Genomic DNA, 16,640 nt, shown 5'->3' with positions numbered 1-16,640 from the left:
ATGTCGAAATAATGTAAATATGAAGCGACAGAAAGACCTTTTCACTCGCTTATATATGCTAGCGCTTATGAAAGGAGGTGCAGTGCTATTCAAGAAACAGTGCGCATTGATTGCATTTTTGGGTACTAAGTGTATTTGCTCATAGACTCCATGTTAGTCTACGCTTTATCGCTACTCCATTACTCCGACTAGTCATCTATACTATCGCATATGCAGAGACTCTTGTCGTCTGCTCAGCAGACGGCGTTTGGCTGCTTAGTCGGTGAGGCGTTCGCTGTCGTCTGCTAAGCCCGGCGAGAATTATGGCGACCGAAGGATGATAATAGAGAGTTTTAGTACTGCGGAATGGTGCTACGTACGCATCACGCAAGCGCCTTGCGTTACGTGGCGTCGTTTGCCACTAATCGGCTTTTAGTACGCCGTAGTACCCGCGTACGTAACGAGCGTGAAGCGTGTTGCGTCATCTGGTAGATCAAAATAGAAGTACGTGTTGTTGACAGCCAATGTGAGCCAATCCAAGTGTTATAGCCAGATTATGGCCATATTTTAAGCCACAGAGCCGGTCTGTGCTTGCCTTCGATGCCGCCATTTTGCGAAACGAAGTCTCGCGCTGTCGCGAACTTGTTCGAGAGCGGCGCGATCACCTCATACGTACGCACGCACGCATCTCATGCGCGCGTACGTAGCGGCTGCGTACGTAACGCGATACGTGCGCGTTGCAGTCTGAGCATGCGCACTACGCAGAACGTGGCGTCTTTACGTACGCAACGCCGTCACGTACGCAGCGTACGCAGTACTAAAACTCTCTATTAACGCGATAGCGTTGAGAGCTCGTGTCAAAGGAATTTCACCGTCAGCGTCGGCACCGTTGGTTGTGAGCAAAAATTCGTCCGTAAGCGAGAAATCGAGAAATAAATAAAATAAGGAATAAATTTTCGGGCCTATTGAGGTTCGCGTGGCAAACAAGTGCCCTACCACAAAACCACGATGTTACTTGCAGCTGCTTCGGAAAAATAACACTACATAAATGTCATGTTGTGGAAGTAGTCATAATAACATAATTTCGGCGATTCCCCATTCTTAGCCTATTCGGCGACTCTTAGCCCAGTCGGCGATTTGTAGGTGCATTTGGGAGGCTATCAAACTACGTCAAAAAAGGCCAGGATAGTGCAGCCATCGCCGCTAAGGACACGCAGGAACTTTCGAACAGCTCTAAAATGGACAACTATGTCCATTTAGCGGAAAACATAACATGCCTTTTCAGAGGTGTTGATCAAGCAAACAGCAAACGCTAGATAAAGTGCTGCTATTCGCGAGGCATTGTAAGACTCTTTATGGCCTCGGAAACGGTGAGCGCGTGGCGTGTATCTTGGAGGCGATGTGACTCTTGCTTTAGATCAAAAACCTGTATGCACAATTCGTGTGCGCGTGTGTGTGTCTGTGTGCCATCTGTGAGACATTGCGAAAAACGTGTCGTGCCTACAGCATAGTGCCGTTTTAGCAGAGGAAAGAGGCTACACTGCACAGTCACTGCATTACTATAGATGGGTCGCGCTTGTGTGTGTGTGTGTGTGTGTGTGTGTGTGTGTGTGTGTGTGTGTGTGTGTGTGTGTGTGTGTGTGTGTGTGCGTGCGTGCGTGCGTGTGTGTGTGTGTGTGTGTGTGTGTGTGTGTGTGTGTGTGTAACAAAACATAATAATACATATGCACTTCGATTGATTGATTGATATGTGCGGTTCAACGTCCCAAAACAACCATATTATTATGAGAGACGCCGTAGTGGAGGGCAAGCATGTACTTAGCGGTTTAAGGGCGCACTAGGGGCCGGATTTCGCTATCGCGTTAAACTCCTAAAGGTGAAGCTTAAGAGTCCCCCAATTTTTCATCCATCTTGAATTCAGAAATAAGCTTTTAAAGAACTAAACTTACATTTATTTATGTTCATGTGTAATTAAACGTTTTAAAAACCGACGCAAGTGTTGCTGAATCGTGTTCCTTGAAGGGCGTGTTTGATCGAACACACATAATTTTGTTTGAATAAAAAAATAGCAGCTAATATGAATGTAAAATATGACTTCCGTTGTCTACATCACGATCATCAGTGTACGTCTTATTTGCACTGCGGGAAGAAAACCACTTCGAAATACCCCTTATTCGCTCTGCCCACTGAGGGCCTCCTAATTTTTTAATTATGTACCTGCTTGTGAACCATCGCTGCCCATGGGCAGGTTTTTCATAACTTGGTATTCATTCTGGTACTCCAATAACCATAGTCTAACCTTCGCATTACAGGACCTGTCCCGGTCATGCAATGCTATACCAATCCAATAATGAGCTTTACTGGCGAACACAAGACATTCGTTAACATGTTCCTGCTTTTAGATGCGGAGCATCTTATACTCGCGCCTTGTAGTGCGCCGTCCGCGCCGTCCGCGCCGTCCGCACCGCTTCTCGAACATTCGACAGCTGACGCGCGCGCATGCGCCGTCGCGCCGTCGCCCACTCTTCCACCATCTGTGCATCCCTTCCTCCTCTACACACCGCGCGCGCTTCACTCCTCCACCATCTGTGCACCCTTCCTCCTCTACACACCGCGTTCGACATCTACAATTCTCCTGATTCTCCAGTGGACGCGCATGTGGCGTCGCGCTTCGAGAACATTCAACAGCTGACAGTGCATGCGCCGTCGTGCTGTATATATACTCAAGGTCGGCGCTCGCTCGCTCAGTTGCCGCTCGTCGGTTGGTTTGTACGGCGCGTCGACGTCCAAGGTCGCGGTGAAATGAATTCCAACGAATCCACAAACACAATGATCGACGTCCCTTCGACCAGCGCCGCCCTTTCGCATACGTGTGTACGTGTTCACTCATTTAACACCCCCTCCTACAACCACGTTAACCAATTTAGCCATCGACCCAAGTAAGTCGCAATTTAACACCCCATTTCACAACCACGTTAACCAATTTAGCCATCGACCCAAGTAAGTCGCACTTTAACACCCCGTTAACCAATTATATGGTCCGCATCCTCCTCAGTGTTCCCCCGAGGGAAGCTGCGGGCAATTTTTTCTTTCGTTGCCATTAAAACGATTCCCCCCGGGCCAAACAAACATCTACAAACTTGTACGCAGAAAAGTACATACATGGCTCAAGCAAAATATCAGTAATGTTTTTCACAAATACTACCAGCGAGTACAAATAATAGTGATTTGTTCTATATTGTGACTATCATCTCATATATTGTAGAAACTGCATTTCAGTTTTACTGCCGTTTTACGCCCGATATTTCGCTTCTTGTGTGTGGATTAAACTGACTGATGCCTGAAATAAAACCATCGGCAATCGATTAAACATGGTGGCACTTAGAATAAACTCACTGGCACACAGCCTAATTGGAGTTTGCGCTTGGATTAAATATGTTGGCGCTTGGAATAAATGTTTGGCACATGGATTAAATAGCTTGGTGCTCAGATTATTTCATTTGTGTGCGGATTACTTAGGCTAGCACTAAGATTAAAGTGATAGGAAAAACCTTAGTCACCCAAATATTTTAAAATGCTGCCATAATAGTGAAGATAGACGCGTTTCATTATGAAAAAGGCCCTCGCTTGTTTCTTTCCATTCGTCACCGTATTTCGTTTTTCTGCTCCTCTCTGCTCCTGTAGGGAGGAGCCCAAGACCACGCTGAAATGCTGCGCGAGAGCCTACTCTGGGGATTACCGAAAGACCCGAAGAGAAGGAGGCATTGTTTCTTGGAAATTGCGGTGTGCCCACGGATCGTAGCGCTTCCGCGTTTGAGATTGTTGATCGCTACGGCTTTCTGAAGTTGATGCATGTGTTTAGTTATCGGGGAGTGGTTTAGCGTTTCAACACTGCTGTTCCGTTTCTTTTTACTCGCAGCCAAGAATGACAACGCAAACGTTGGCGTACGCTACATTTTCGAGAGCGTGCTGGATGAACTGGAGAAAGACCCTAGCAGGCGGTTCATCTTTGTGGAGACGGGTTTCTTCAACCTTTGGTGGAGGAGGCTCAGCGATGCCAAGAAGAAGCGATTCGACGCACTTGTTCAGTCCGGTAAAAAATTTGTGTGTTTACACAGCATGCGCAACTGACACTGCCCGCGATAATCATGCTTCCCGACTGCCACGACAATTGCAGGTGCGAAGCTCCCCAAAGGGACACTGAGATATTTTTTTTTGTATTGGCAGATCCCACGTATAGTGGGAATTGATGCTATGCGAAGCACAAATGAGGAAGGTTTATATGTCACTTTAAAATCAGCACTACTTTAGGAGGTGGAGATAAATTAAGCCATGCATGACTTCCATGTCATGAGTATCATGTTTGGTTGTGTCGTTTACTTCGTCATCTATTCATGTGACGTGACACCAAATTTAGTATACGTGGATCTACTTCGTCGTTCATTGACGTCACGTAACACCAAATTCGGTATATGTGGAGCTGGAGAAATGGCCACGAGCGCATCATAAAGGGCCCAATATACTACACCGTAACATTAACATGCGTGAACGCTGGGCACAGCGACGCTACGTTAGAAACGCGAGCACCCTATAATCTGACGCCAATCGCGACCAGCGTCCGTCGGCCGGCCCGACGGCAACCGGCGCGAAATGCGACATGTTGCCTTTCACGCCGATGCATTACCCAGACAGCACTGCGTCTGCCTCTTTTCGTTACGGAAGGACGCTGGACGCGCTGAAACGTGCATGCGTCAAAGCAACGCAGCGCGGCGCGCGCATGCGCGTATATGGCAGGACCGGCGCCTGGCGTGGCAACGCCGACATGACGCGACGAAACGAACGCCGGTGTGCACGCGCGCCGGATGACGTCGAAATGCACGAGAGGCTTGACTTTGGCATGTAGTCATGTTTTCACATGACACGCACCTCATGATTATCATGTTTGCCCCAGTCACATACCTTCGTCAGCCATTGACGTCACGTAATGCCAAATTAGGCATATGTGGAGCTATCCAAACGGCCGCGAGCACATCATGAGTGTGGGATGTCGTCATGTTGTTACATGACACGCATTTCGTGATTATCATGTTTGGATGTGTCATGTCGTCCGTTCGCGTCGCGTAATACCAAGTTTGGCACATGTGAAGCTAGCGAAACGGCCGTTAGCGCATCACAGCATGGCATATAGTCATGTTGTTACATGACACCCATCTCATGATTATCATGTTTGCACAAGTTGCATACCTTTGTCATTCATTCAGGCACAATAATACCAAATTTGGTATATGTGACCCTAGCGAAACGGCCGCGAGCGCATCATGAGCGTGGCATGTGGTCATGTTACATGACACGTATGTCATGATTTGCATGTTAAAAAAGCCCGTGAAATGTGAGAAAAAGCCTTGTGACGGACCACGAATGCACTGTTATGGTGCTTCTATATGCTTTATTTACAGTGCGGAAGAAATAATAGCACTAGACTGCTACCATAGTGCTTCATAAACAAAGCAAGAGAATACCAATCAAGAAGGGTGTAAGGCAGGGGGACACCATCTCCCCAATGCTATTGGAGGGTTTCAGAAGCGTAGAATGGGAACAGTTAGGGATAAGAGTTAATGGAGAGTACCTTAGTAACCTGCGCTTCGCTGATGACATTGCATTGCTGAGTAACTCAGGGGACGAATTGCAACTCATGATTACGGAGATAGACAAGGGGAGCAGAAAGGTGGGTCTTTAAAATTAATCTGCAGAAAACGAAAGTAATGTACAACAACCTCGGAAAAAGAGCAGCGCTTCGAGATAGGTAATAGTGCACTTCAAGTTGTAAAAGATTATGTCTACTCAAGGCAGGTAATAGCCGCGGAGCCGAACCACGAGATTGAAGTGACTAGAAGAATAAGAATGGGGTGGAGCACATTTGGCAAGCACTCTCAAGTTATGACCGGTAGATTGCCACTATCCCTCAAGAGGAAGGTATATAACAGCTGTATCTTGCCGGTACTTAGCTACGGAGAAGAAACCTGGAGACTTACAAAGAAGGTTCAGCTTAAATTGAGGACGACGCCGCGAGCAATGGAAAGAAAAATGGTAGGTGTAAACTTAAGAGTCAAGAAGAGAGCAGAGTGGATTAGGGAACAAACGGGGGTTAAGGATATCATAGCTGAAATCAAGAAGAAGAAATTTACATGGGCCGGGCATGTAGCGCGTAGACAGGATAACCGCTGGTCGTTAAGGGTAACTAACTTGATTCCCAGAGAAGGCAAGCGGGTTAGGGGGAGAAAGAAGGTTAGGTGGGCAGATGAGATTAAGAAGTTTGCGGCTATAATTTGGCAGCAGCAAGCACAAGACCGGGTTAGCTGGTGGAACATGGGAGAGGCCTTTGTCCTGCAGTGGACATAGTCAGGCTGGTGGTGGCGGTGGTGGTGGTGGTGGTGATGATGATGATGATGATGATGATGATGATGACGTATCTTACAGGAAACAATTTAGTCGGAGGTTCCTGAAAGTGCTCTACATCCCAGTGTTCAAATTTTGGGTTGCCAGCCCATAATTAAAAAATAAGTAGTTAAGAATCATTATAATTTAGTATGGGGAGAAATAAAAATAGCCTGAGTACCTATATACTAGTTCGAGTTGTGCGCGTTTGGTACAACTCACCAGGGAAGTGCCTATTATTTTCAAATTTCTGGCTCAAGTTATGTGGGACACCCTGTATATTAGTAATTCTAAAGTACATCAGTATTTCTTAGGCTGCGCTAAAATCGCAACGCTATGCACACACACAACACAAAAAAAAAGAGGCTGGCAGAGGAATATCGTCTTTCAACGAAATTTGGAGTGAAGCACGCTCATACGCGGCAAATTTTTAAGATGCGAAGTGGCTTATGGTCGAGCTCAATCAGGTGTGCGTGGCCACCCTTACTGCGCATGCGCAACAGCTAGCCCGAGCACTGCCAGGACGTGCTCACGCGTTAGCCTGATGACACGCATTCGTTTCAGCGCGTCACCGCGTGACGTGGCTCCACGTCTTCTTCCTATGGAGAGAATAGAATAGATATTTATTTCCAGAAATGCAAAGATTGTGGCGGCTACCATTGGCTAAAAGCTGTTGTCAATCAGCTTGACTGGGTTGATGCTCCGTTACAAGGCATATGTGTCAGTTGTAAAAAAAAATAGCAGCAATAATAGAAACTGAAAAAAACTGAATGTTCCCACAAGCATACAAAACAATATCTAAAATTATAGAAAACAATGAAAACAAAGATCTATGCACAAGAAGATAGGAAATCATACAAATTGGCTTGACAAGTGAAACATTGAAAACAACAATTGCGAGAAATAGAAATACGTTCAGTCATAAAATGTTTACAAAGTGCGTCTGGAATTTTTAAGCTGAGAAGCACTTGACCTTTTTATAATGATTTAAAATATGTGGCAAGTTGTGCTGTTTGATTGTAGGCTATATTTAATACTAAATCGAGGAAAATACCCCATGTCACTATTTCTGTTATTGGCGGAAGTGACTCTTGGTGTCAACTATGCAGTATAGACGCTGGAAATTTATTAAAATCTCTCTTAGAGAAATAAAAAGATTAAAGCAGGTGAAAAGTGTAGAGATGTCCTATTTTATTGATTTTATAATTTAGGAAAGCTGGTTGTGTGGTCTCCAAGAAACCCCATATTGTGAATGTGCCGAATCATCCTCTATTGCATTGAAAATTATTTCGTAATGTTCGTTTTTTTTTCCAGCAGTCCCCCAGACTAAGCTACAATAACCTAAAGGGGAAGAAAATTAAGCTTAATAAATGTTCAGTTTTGCTTTCGGTGGAGGAAGATATCTACATATAGGTAACACACCTGTGATAGCTGTTAGTTTTTTGCAGATATTTCCTACGTGCTTATCCCAAGTAAGATGCATAGAAAACGTAACACCTAGTAATTTATGCTCATCAACAATTTGCAGTTGTTTACCAGCAAATATTCACGTTTCTTGGCAAGTCAAAGATTAACCTTTAGCACGAAACAACATTACAATAGTTTTTGTAGAATTTATTTTAAAGCATTTAGCAATCCACCATTCAGATAACTTTACTAGTCGATCATTACATTGTCTCAATAATTAAGGTGAATCCGGACCAGAAACAAGAAGTGTAGTGTCATCCACGTATATATTAATTTGAACAGAACTATTATTATTAGTAATGTCATTAACGTAGAGGTTAAATAGCAGCGGACCAAATATGCTACTCTGTGGCAGACTGTTTATTATGAGAAGAAAACTTGATTTTTCGTCTTTTATGCCAACAGATTGTTTGCGATTAGTTAGATAAGACTCGAATATAGTTAATGAAATACCTTTAAGGCCATTCATTCTGAGATAATTTCCACAGTAGGATATTGTGATTTATTCAACCGAAGGCTTTATTGAAATCAATGAAACACTCCGAGCTGAAAATATTTCTCTCGATACTTTTTAGTACACGTTCCTTGAGTGCGAGCAAAGCGATTTCTGTTGCCCTGCTTTCACAGAAACCGAACCGATCAACAGTTGGAACATCGTGTCTTTTAAACAAATTTCAAACACGATAAAAAAATAATCTTTGTCTAATCCTTTGGAAAATATTATAAGTATTGAAATTGGTGGATAATCTGACGTATCATTTCTGTCGCCTCCTTTAAAAATGACAGTTACCCTACTCATTTTCATTATTTGGGGGAAAATCCCACACTGCAAAGCCGAATTAAAGATGTTTGTAAAAGCTGGAGTGATGTATTCTAAAACATACTTTACAGACTTTATCTGCATGTCATCTATATCGAGAGCTTTACTAGTCTTAACGTTCCTAAATGTGGTAAATACTTCATATTCATTAGTTGGATTTAAAAAAAACTGTTTGAAGTGGAAAGAAGCGATGATGTATCTGGTGAAGCTTGTTGTGTCTGTTGTATCGCGCTTATGCTTGCGAAGTACACGTTGAAATGATTAGCAAGCGCTAAACGAGTGATTTCAATTTTATTGTGGTTAAACTTCTCCGGCGCGGCAGAATGCTTCTCGCGACCAAGAACCTTATTTATAATGCTCCACAAGACATCAGGATGTTTACCCGTGGCGTCTGCAAACAAGCGCTCATGATAAGCTTTCTTGGCACGTCTGAGTTCTCCATTCAGTTTGTTTCTATACTTTATAAACAATATCAACACCTCATGTGAACGTGTAGCAAGAAAACTATGATATATTTTATCTTTGTATTTTATCATTAAAAAAATGGCAGCATATCCACGGGGTGAATGATGGAGAGTGGGATGAAGCATTCGTCCGTCCATTCGTTCTTGCTTCCGTCCGACCATGCGTCCGTCTGTATGACCATCCGTGCGTCCATCCACCCGTCCGTGCGTGCGTCTGTTCGCGCGTCCGCACGTCCATCCGTGCGTCTGTCCCCGCGTTCGTCCATGCTTCCGCCCCTGCGTCCGTCCATGCGTCCATCTGTCCGTGCAGCCATCCGTGTTCGTCCATGCATCTGTCTGTGTGTCCGTTCGTCCGTCTACGTAGTCAACACTTCAAGTACCACCATCTCGCATCTTTTCATCATATATTCCGCATAAAGAAGTACCGCCATCCAGTGGACATTCCAAGAACTAAACGAGAGGTGGCGCACGCACACTTTCTGACGGCTTGCGCTTCGTGTCTATTTCCCACCTTTAACCACCTCGAGTTCATGGTATATACTAGTTCACTGTATTCACGGCACTGCGGCCCAACGCTCGCTAAACCTTTCTGAAACCAAGGAGGTTACGCCCAGCAAGTATAACCACAGCAAGTACGCCCAGCAAGTATAACCGAATCTACATGTTACACTGTAAATGTCGTCGAAAGACGATAGTCTTGCGTCTGGAGAGAGTGAACAAGACGTTTATTTGATGTTCTGCGCAACAAAATTGGTGAATGGTATTCTGAAGGTGCTGCGTTGGAGTGCCTCGAGCATGTAACGGAGGCGAACAAGCGCATCTAGGCACGTTAAACACGAGCGCCATCTGGCAGTTATCTTCGAAAACGAAGGCATGCCCGACCGCGGAGAAAGATGCGCGGTAGTCATGGAGATGATAAGCTGTAGAATAAAAAGCGACGGGCAGGCGCAACCACTATGCCGTCATCGCGAAGCCTTTGGAAACAGCTTTTTGAGCATTGTGTTGCACTGTCAGCGCAGCGCCTTATACGGTACAGTCCTTAGAGTGTTTTGTGTGTGTCCTAGTATAAAGGCAGACATACAAAACATAGACATAATGTTATGGCGCCTCATATATGTGCAATATTTGCTTTTTTTTAATTGACAATCGCACAACTATGAACGCTAAACCTTGAGCAATATTGGTGGGCGCTGCGGATGGGGTTGGCCGTTTGGTGCCGTTCGAAGTATCGTTAGGGTGGACAAACAGACAAATGTACACACAGACACGCAGACAGACAGACAGACAGACAGACAGACAGACAGACAGACAGACAGACAGACAGACAGACAGACAGACAGACAGACCAAAACTTTTCCGTCGAAGGTCCCCAAGAAAGACTATCGTCTTTAAAAAGGACTCGGTAGCGACCGGATGATTTGGCGCCCAATACGGTGGCTGTCAGACTCTGCAGCATTACGACTGACCTTGCCTGCTTGGACATCATATTGACCGATGCAGATATCACCTTCTTGTCGTTTTTGATGTCGTCGGATGCACAAACATATGTTGCATGCTTTCTTGCGCACTTGCCACATTTTCACCGGCTTCTGCAATCTTTTGCCATGTGGCCCTGCTTTAGGCAACGAAAGCATCGTCCCGCTATGATGAACATCTCCCTTTTGTTTGAGAAGTCGATATCCTTCGTATCACATACTTCGGCAGAATGCTTTTCAGACCGGCAGAACAGGCATTGTTGTGGACTTTTTGTTGAGCTTTGTAGAGCAGCTGTCGTGGAAATGTCAAGTGGATGACTGGGTATTAGTCCTCCCTTATCTGGGGCTCGACGAGTTTCCGTTACGTCTTGTTCAGCAACAGCTTCCCGACAAGTGAGTTGAAGTTAGAAGAATTTCAGAAGCATTCAAAGATCGTTATCTTCTGGAACCGTTACACGGTTTGAATTGCCTTGCGTTTTCGAAGAGAATGCACCCTACGAGGATGCCTTGTGCATCTCGCGGAAACGTAGCACCATGTCCGTCAGTGGAACTCTTAGCAGGATTTCCCGACGCATGGAGCAATAAGTTGTCGATTTTGTGCAAAGCTCCTTGAGGCTTCGAATATGAACCTGTACCTTGTCGTAAAGTTGCCTCAGCTTACGAACGTCTGCTGACGACGACACCGGCTTTAGATTCAGCAAACCTTACAAATGGTCATGCACAATGATCTGTTCATCTCCGAAACGCTTCTTTAAAGTTTCAATAGCGTCTTTACAGCACTATTCAATAGCTTGTAATCCCGATATGGTCGACGCGGCCGCTCCGGTAACCAAACTGTTCAAGTAGTTGAACTTGTTACCTGTGCTTAACTCGCTGTAGTTGTGGACTGCTGATGTAAACTGCGTCCAAAATCTCGGCCATAGTCGGCTGTTACCATCCAATTTTACAAGTTCCAGTTGGGGAAGCTTGCTTTTGCCAGATGATAACGGGTGAACGTTCGTAAAGAGTGGGGCTGGAAGAGCCAGGCATTCATTCACCTTGACTCGTAGATTCGCTGTGAGAGTAACAACCTTGTCGCGTATTCTCCAACGTCTAACGTCTCGCTGTACAAGAGGTCGTCTGGCGTTTCTTCAAAAATTGCCTCATCTGCCTTTTCTCTCTGACCATAAAATGAGGTTATTCGGTCGAGGAATACACTTAGTACTGCTTCCGTGACGGCTTGATTTCCTCGCAAGTGGTCTTGCGCCTCAGACAACAGGGCATCTAGTTGGAACTGCAGGCTGTGGCGTCATCTAAGATATCGTTCCATTCTACCTCTCGCAGTCGATGTATCTCGCTAAGATCGCAGGCGTCATCTTCCGAAGTGTTGCGTCTCCTAACGTCGATGATGTTGGCATCGTCAAAAGTCCTGGGCTTAGGCACCACGTGTTCGACCTCTGAGCCTTACTGCTGCAGCGTGGCTCACATCAAGTAAAAAAACACATCTTGCCAGATGAAAGGCTTTAATAGAACTCAAGAAGAAAGAAAAAGACAAGGATGAGCCGGTGCTGCCACAAGGCCAAGCGTCAGGTCGTGAAAAGGCCCAATAATGATGATGACTGCCCTTCTGCTGCGAGGGATAAATAAAGGAAGTCCCAACAGTTATACAAAGGGGACGAAGAAGCGCCTTATAAATGCCCCCACTTATTCCTCGCGCATCAGAGCGGTCATTCTGGCCGCAACTGATAGGTGTGGAGAGCGCCTTGCGAAAGGCTTCATATGCGAGACCTGGACTATCTCGGTACCGCGACGGCACTGGTCATTTCGAACAATCACACGTTCAACACGATAATTAACGAGGGAGGTCTGCTATAAGACTGTGTATAGGCCGAGGAACCGAAACTGAAATTTGTCGCACAGGCCAGAAGTGTGAACTGGTGTCCGCAGTAGCCCGTCGTCGCCGGGGTGGAAGAACACGGCGGTGTGTGATGCGTCATGCCGATTTTCGCGGTCTTGTTTTCTTGTATCAGTGTTGAGTCTGGCAAACTGGCGAGAGTTCGGGATGTGAGACATATTGTTCACATGAGGGCGCAGATGAAGTAAAAAGGTCAGTCAAAAACCAGACTTCAAGAAGGGGAGATGGCTATAGCCCGTAGACAAAGCAAAAAGGCGAGTAGCCACGTTGTGCGTCGTACAGCGGTATTATGCGCGAACGTTATGAACGGCAAAATTGCATTCCAGTTTCTGTGGTATGGCTAAATGTACATGGCTATCATGTCGGAGAGAGTGCGATGAAGAAGAAGAAGAAGAAGGAGGAGGAGGAGGAGGAGGAGTAGAAGGAGGAGGAGAAGGAGGAGGAGAAGAAGGAGGAGAAGAAGAAGAAGATGGAGGTGAAGGAGAAGGAGAAGCAGGAGGAGAAGGAGAAGGAGGAGGAGAGGGAGGAGGAGAAGGAGGAGGAGAAGGAGAAGATGGAGGAGAAGGGGGAGAAGGAGAAAAATATGGAGGAGGAGGAGGAGGAGGAGGAGGAGGAAGAGCAGGAGAAGAAGAAGAAGGAGAAGAAGAAGCAGGAGAAGTAGAAGAAGGAGTGGTCGGCCTTGAAAGCGGGTTTCCGGCCTACTACTGCTCACGGGGGTAAGGGGAAAAGGGAAAGAAAGAGGAGGGTATTATGAGGGGTGATTGTGGTATAGTACAATGAGTCACTGCACACAATGTCTCGTTCGGTGTGGTACACGCACAAAAGTCTCTACATTAGCAGATTTTCCAAAGACGGGAATCTAAACCTGTCTTGCTTAGAAATGCGAGCCGGCCCTTTAAACTGCGTTGGGCGTGATCCACACGTTCCCAAGCACCCAAAAAGAGTGCAATGAAATTGCTCAGCTAGCCTGTTGGTTTGGGAGTGTGATGAAATTGCTCAGTTAGCCCGTTGGTTTGGAAGTGATAGCTGGAGGTTGTCTTGTGTCTGGTTCCAGAGGCTTTGAGCAATTTCTCGAAAATTGGTGAAAGGAAAGCTTTTCCACGGTAACTCAGGACGACAAGAGGAGCACCATGTCACAAGATCGAGGTTTCGAACATAAATGTAGCCACGTCATATGCAGGGACTGAAGTCACGCAGGATGATTCAGCGTAACGTGTCAAGTAGTCGACAGCTGCCACTATCCATCGATGGCCAGTGGGAGTCGGCGGAAGATGAGCATTTGGATAATTGGCAAAGACTTCGAATGGGGCCAACAGACATGTATGTGGTTGCAGCTCTCCGCTTTAATGTGATTTAGGAAGCTTTCGGCAGAGACAAAGGTTGCAAGGGGCGACGTATTTTGCTACGTTGATGAAGAGACCAGGCCAGTGTAAATAACTTTTAATACAGTCGTATATTTTGTGAAAACTGATGTGGTCAGCAGTTACGTCATCGTGACAGACCTTAATAATATTATCGCCTCGAAGAGAGGAGGCAGAACAGGCACCCAGCGTTGACCATCCAGGTGATAGATGGGACGGTAAAGAACGTGATTATCGAGCTTGAACTGCCTGAGTTGTCACCGAAGGCGGCTATTAGACGGTTGTGAATACACTTTTAGGCGATCTGTGATGCGTCTACAGTGAGCGTCACGAAGGTGGTCCGGTCATGATGGAGCCGTGGTCAGCAACAGGAATCTTGTAAATGGCGGCTGAGGACAAAAAAGATGCGGAAAGACATCCAAGCGTGCATCGCTGAAGTTAGTAGCGGGACCAGTGAACGGCGCCATAGGAAGTGGGCAGCAAGAAAGCGCGTCCGCGTCCTGGTGCTTCTTACAGCTCTTGTAGGTGATTGTGAAGTCTTATTCTTAATGATGTATAATTCATAGACCAAAGCGTCCTGATAAATTATTGAGTGTGGATAGTCAAGTCAAGGTGGCCTGTAACAATGGTAAAATTATGGCCACGTAGATAAAGTCGAAAGCTCTGCGCGGATCACATGACAACTAAACACTCCTGTTCAGTGATGGTGTAATTCTTCTCGTTATTGGTCGGCACATGCAACAATCCTTCATGGGATGACTCATCACGCTGCACGAGAATACCACCGATGTTGTGACCGCTAGCTGCAGCATGCAGGTGTGTGGGTGCTGTTTCATCGAAATGGTGAAGCACTGGTTCAGATGAATTTTTTCTGAGGCTATACGCTCAGTCGCAGTAATACTCCGCACCACCATCACTTGCAACGTAATAATTTGCATGCCTTCATTAGGCCTGGAAGATGTGGACAAAAATGGTCACATTGGAGGCACAGAATGGACTCAAAAGATGTTCCCACAAATAAAGAAAAAGCGTCTTAGAAATGCCCACAACGTCTAGGAATTTGACGTCCCAAAACGACAATAGGATTTAGGGAGGCCGTAATGAAGAGCTGTGAAAATTTTCACCATCTGGTGTTATTTAATTTAACGTGCAATGACATCACACGGTACAAGAATTCAACCATTTCGCCTCCTTTGAAACGCTAATATGGAGTGCTCGCAGCATAAAATATTTGACCAACCATAACATTCAGTTCGGAGACTGCGTCCCAGCTACCGAGCGTAAACAAGCATGACCAAGCGTAAAAGGCTTTCCCTTGCACTGTCGGGCCTAGCTGAGCTAGTTCGTGTTGAGAACAGATAATAGACAATTTGCTGTACGCAGTACTGCACTACGGCCGAACTGTAAGCAGCTGTCCGCACGACACACGCCGCGAACGTAAGCCTTCGCTAGCTCTGATGGAGTGAACGTCAAGTCGTGTTTAGAAAGAGAGAGAGAGGGGTAAACTTTATTGACTTCTGGCGGATTGCTGAGCTAGGCTCCCTCCTAGGAGCTAGCGGAAAGACCGTTTCTCCCGGCAGCACCCTTGGCCAGCTGGATCGCCCAGAGTTGCTTGTCCAGGCCTGAACTGAGCAGCAAAGCCCGCCGACGCGCCCGAAGGTCTTCGTTGGAGGCCGCGACACAAAAATTTACGTTTAAAAAGAGTGTTCAATAATTTAGAGTACTTGGTCGTCTACTGTTTAAAATATTTTATTTACACTATGTACGGAAAATTGGTAGATCCCACGGACAGTGTGAATCAATCATATGCGAAGCACGAATGAGGAAGGTTAATATGTCACTTCAAAATCACCACAACGTCACAATGTAGAAATAAATTATGCCGTACACGATTTCCGTGTCATGATTATCATTTTTGGATGTGTCGTTTACCTTGGTCATCTATTCACGTCACGAGATGCCAAATTTAGTATATATGAAGATAGCGAAACGGCCACGAGCACGCTATGAACGTGGTACGTTTTCATGTTCTTGCATCACACGCGTGTCACAATTATCATGTTTCCACTAGTCACATACTTCGGCATCCATTCACGTCACGTAACACCAAATTTGGTATATGTGGATCTAGCAAAACGGCCACGAGCGCATCATGAAGGGCCCAATATACTCCACTGTAGCGTTGAGAAGTGCGCACGCTGGGAACAACGACGCTACGTTAGCAAAACGCGAGCACTCTATAGTAAGACGCTAGGCGCGACCAGCGTCCGTCGGCGCGGCCCAACGGCAAACGGCGCGAAATACGACATGCTGCATTTCGCGTCGATGCGATACCCAGACAGCACTTTGATGCTGCGTTGCGTCAAAGCAACGCAGCGTGGCGCGCGCCTGTGAGTATATGGCAAGACCGGCGCCTGGCGTGGCCACGCCGGCGTGACGCGATGAAACGAACGCTGTTGAGCACGTGCACCACGTCAAGTCGAAATGTATTGGAACCTCAACTGTGGCATGTAGTCATGTTCTCACATGACACGCATCTCGTGATTATGATCTTTGCACTAGTCACTTAATTCGTCATCCATTGACGTCACGTAATACCAAATCTGGCATATGTGAAGCTAGCAAAATGGCCGCGAGCGCATCATCAGTGTGGCATGTAGTCATGTTGTTACATGACAAGTGTCATATTTATAAAGTTTGCACCAGTCACATACCTTCGTCATTCATTTACGTACCGCAATACCA

General features: G+C 46.0%; 1 protein-coding gene across 2 annotated transcripts in view; it reads left to right on the top strand.

Moving 5' to 3' along the window:
- Positions 1-16,640, top strand: part of LOC119169884 (lysosomal alpha-mannosidase-like) — a 100,975-nt gene that overhangs the window by 13,606 nt on the left and 70,729 nt on the right. For both annotated transcript variants that reach the window (XM_075883851.1, XM_075883852.1), the window contains exon 3: positions 3,899-4,072. In XM_075883851.1, coding sequence (XP_075739966.1) covers positions 3,899-4,072 — 174 coding nt within the window. The remainder of the gene's footprint in view (positions 1-3,898; positions 4,073-16,640) is intronic.

The sequence above is a fragment of the Rhipicephalus microplus genome, unplaced genomic scaffold (assembly GCF_043290135.1).
Source record: "Rhipicephalus microplus isolate Deutch F79 unplaced genomic scaffold, USDA_Rmic scaffold_21, whole genome shotgun sequence".
In the NCBI taxonomy this organism is placed as follows: domain Eukaryota; kingdom Metazoa; phylum Arthropoda; class Arachnida; order Ixodida; family Ixodidae; genus Rhipicephalus; species Rhipicephalus microplus.
The sequence above is the reverse complement of the archived record's forward strand: the minus strand, read 5'-3'. Positions and strand labels throughout refer to the sequence as shown.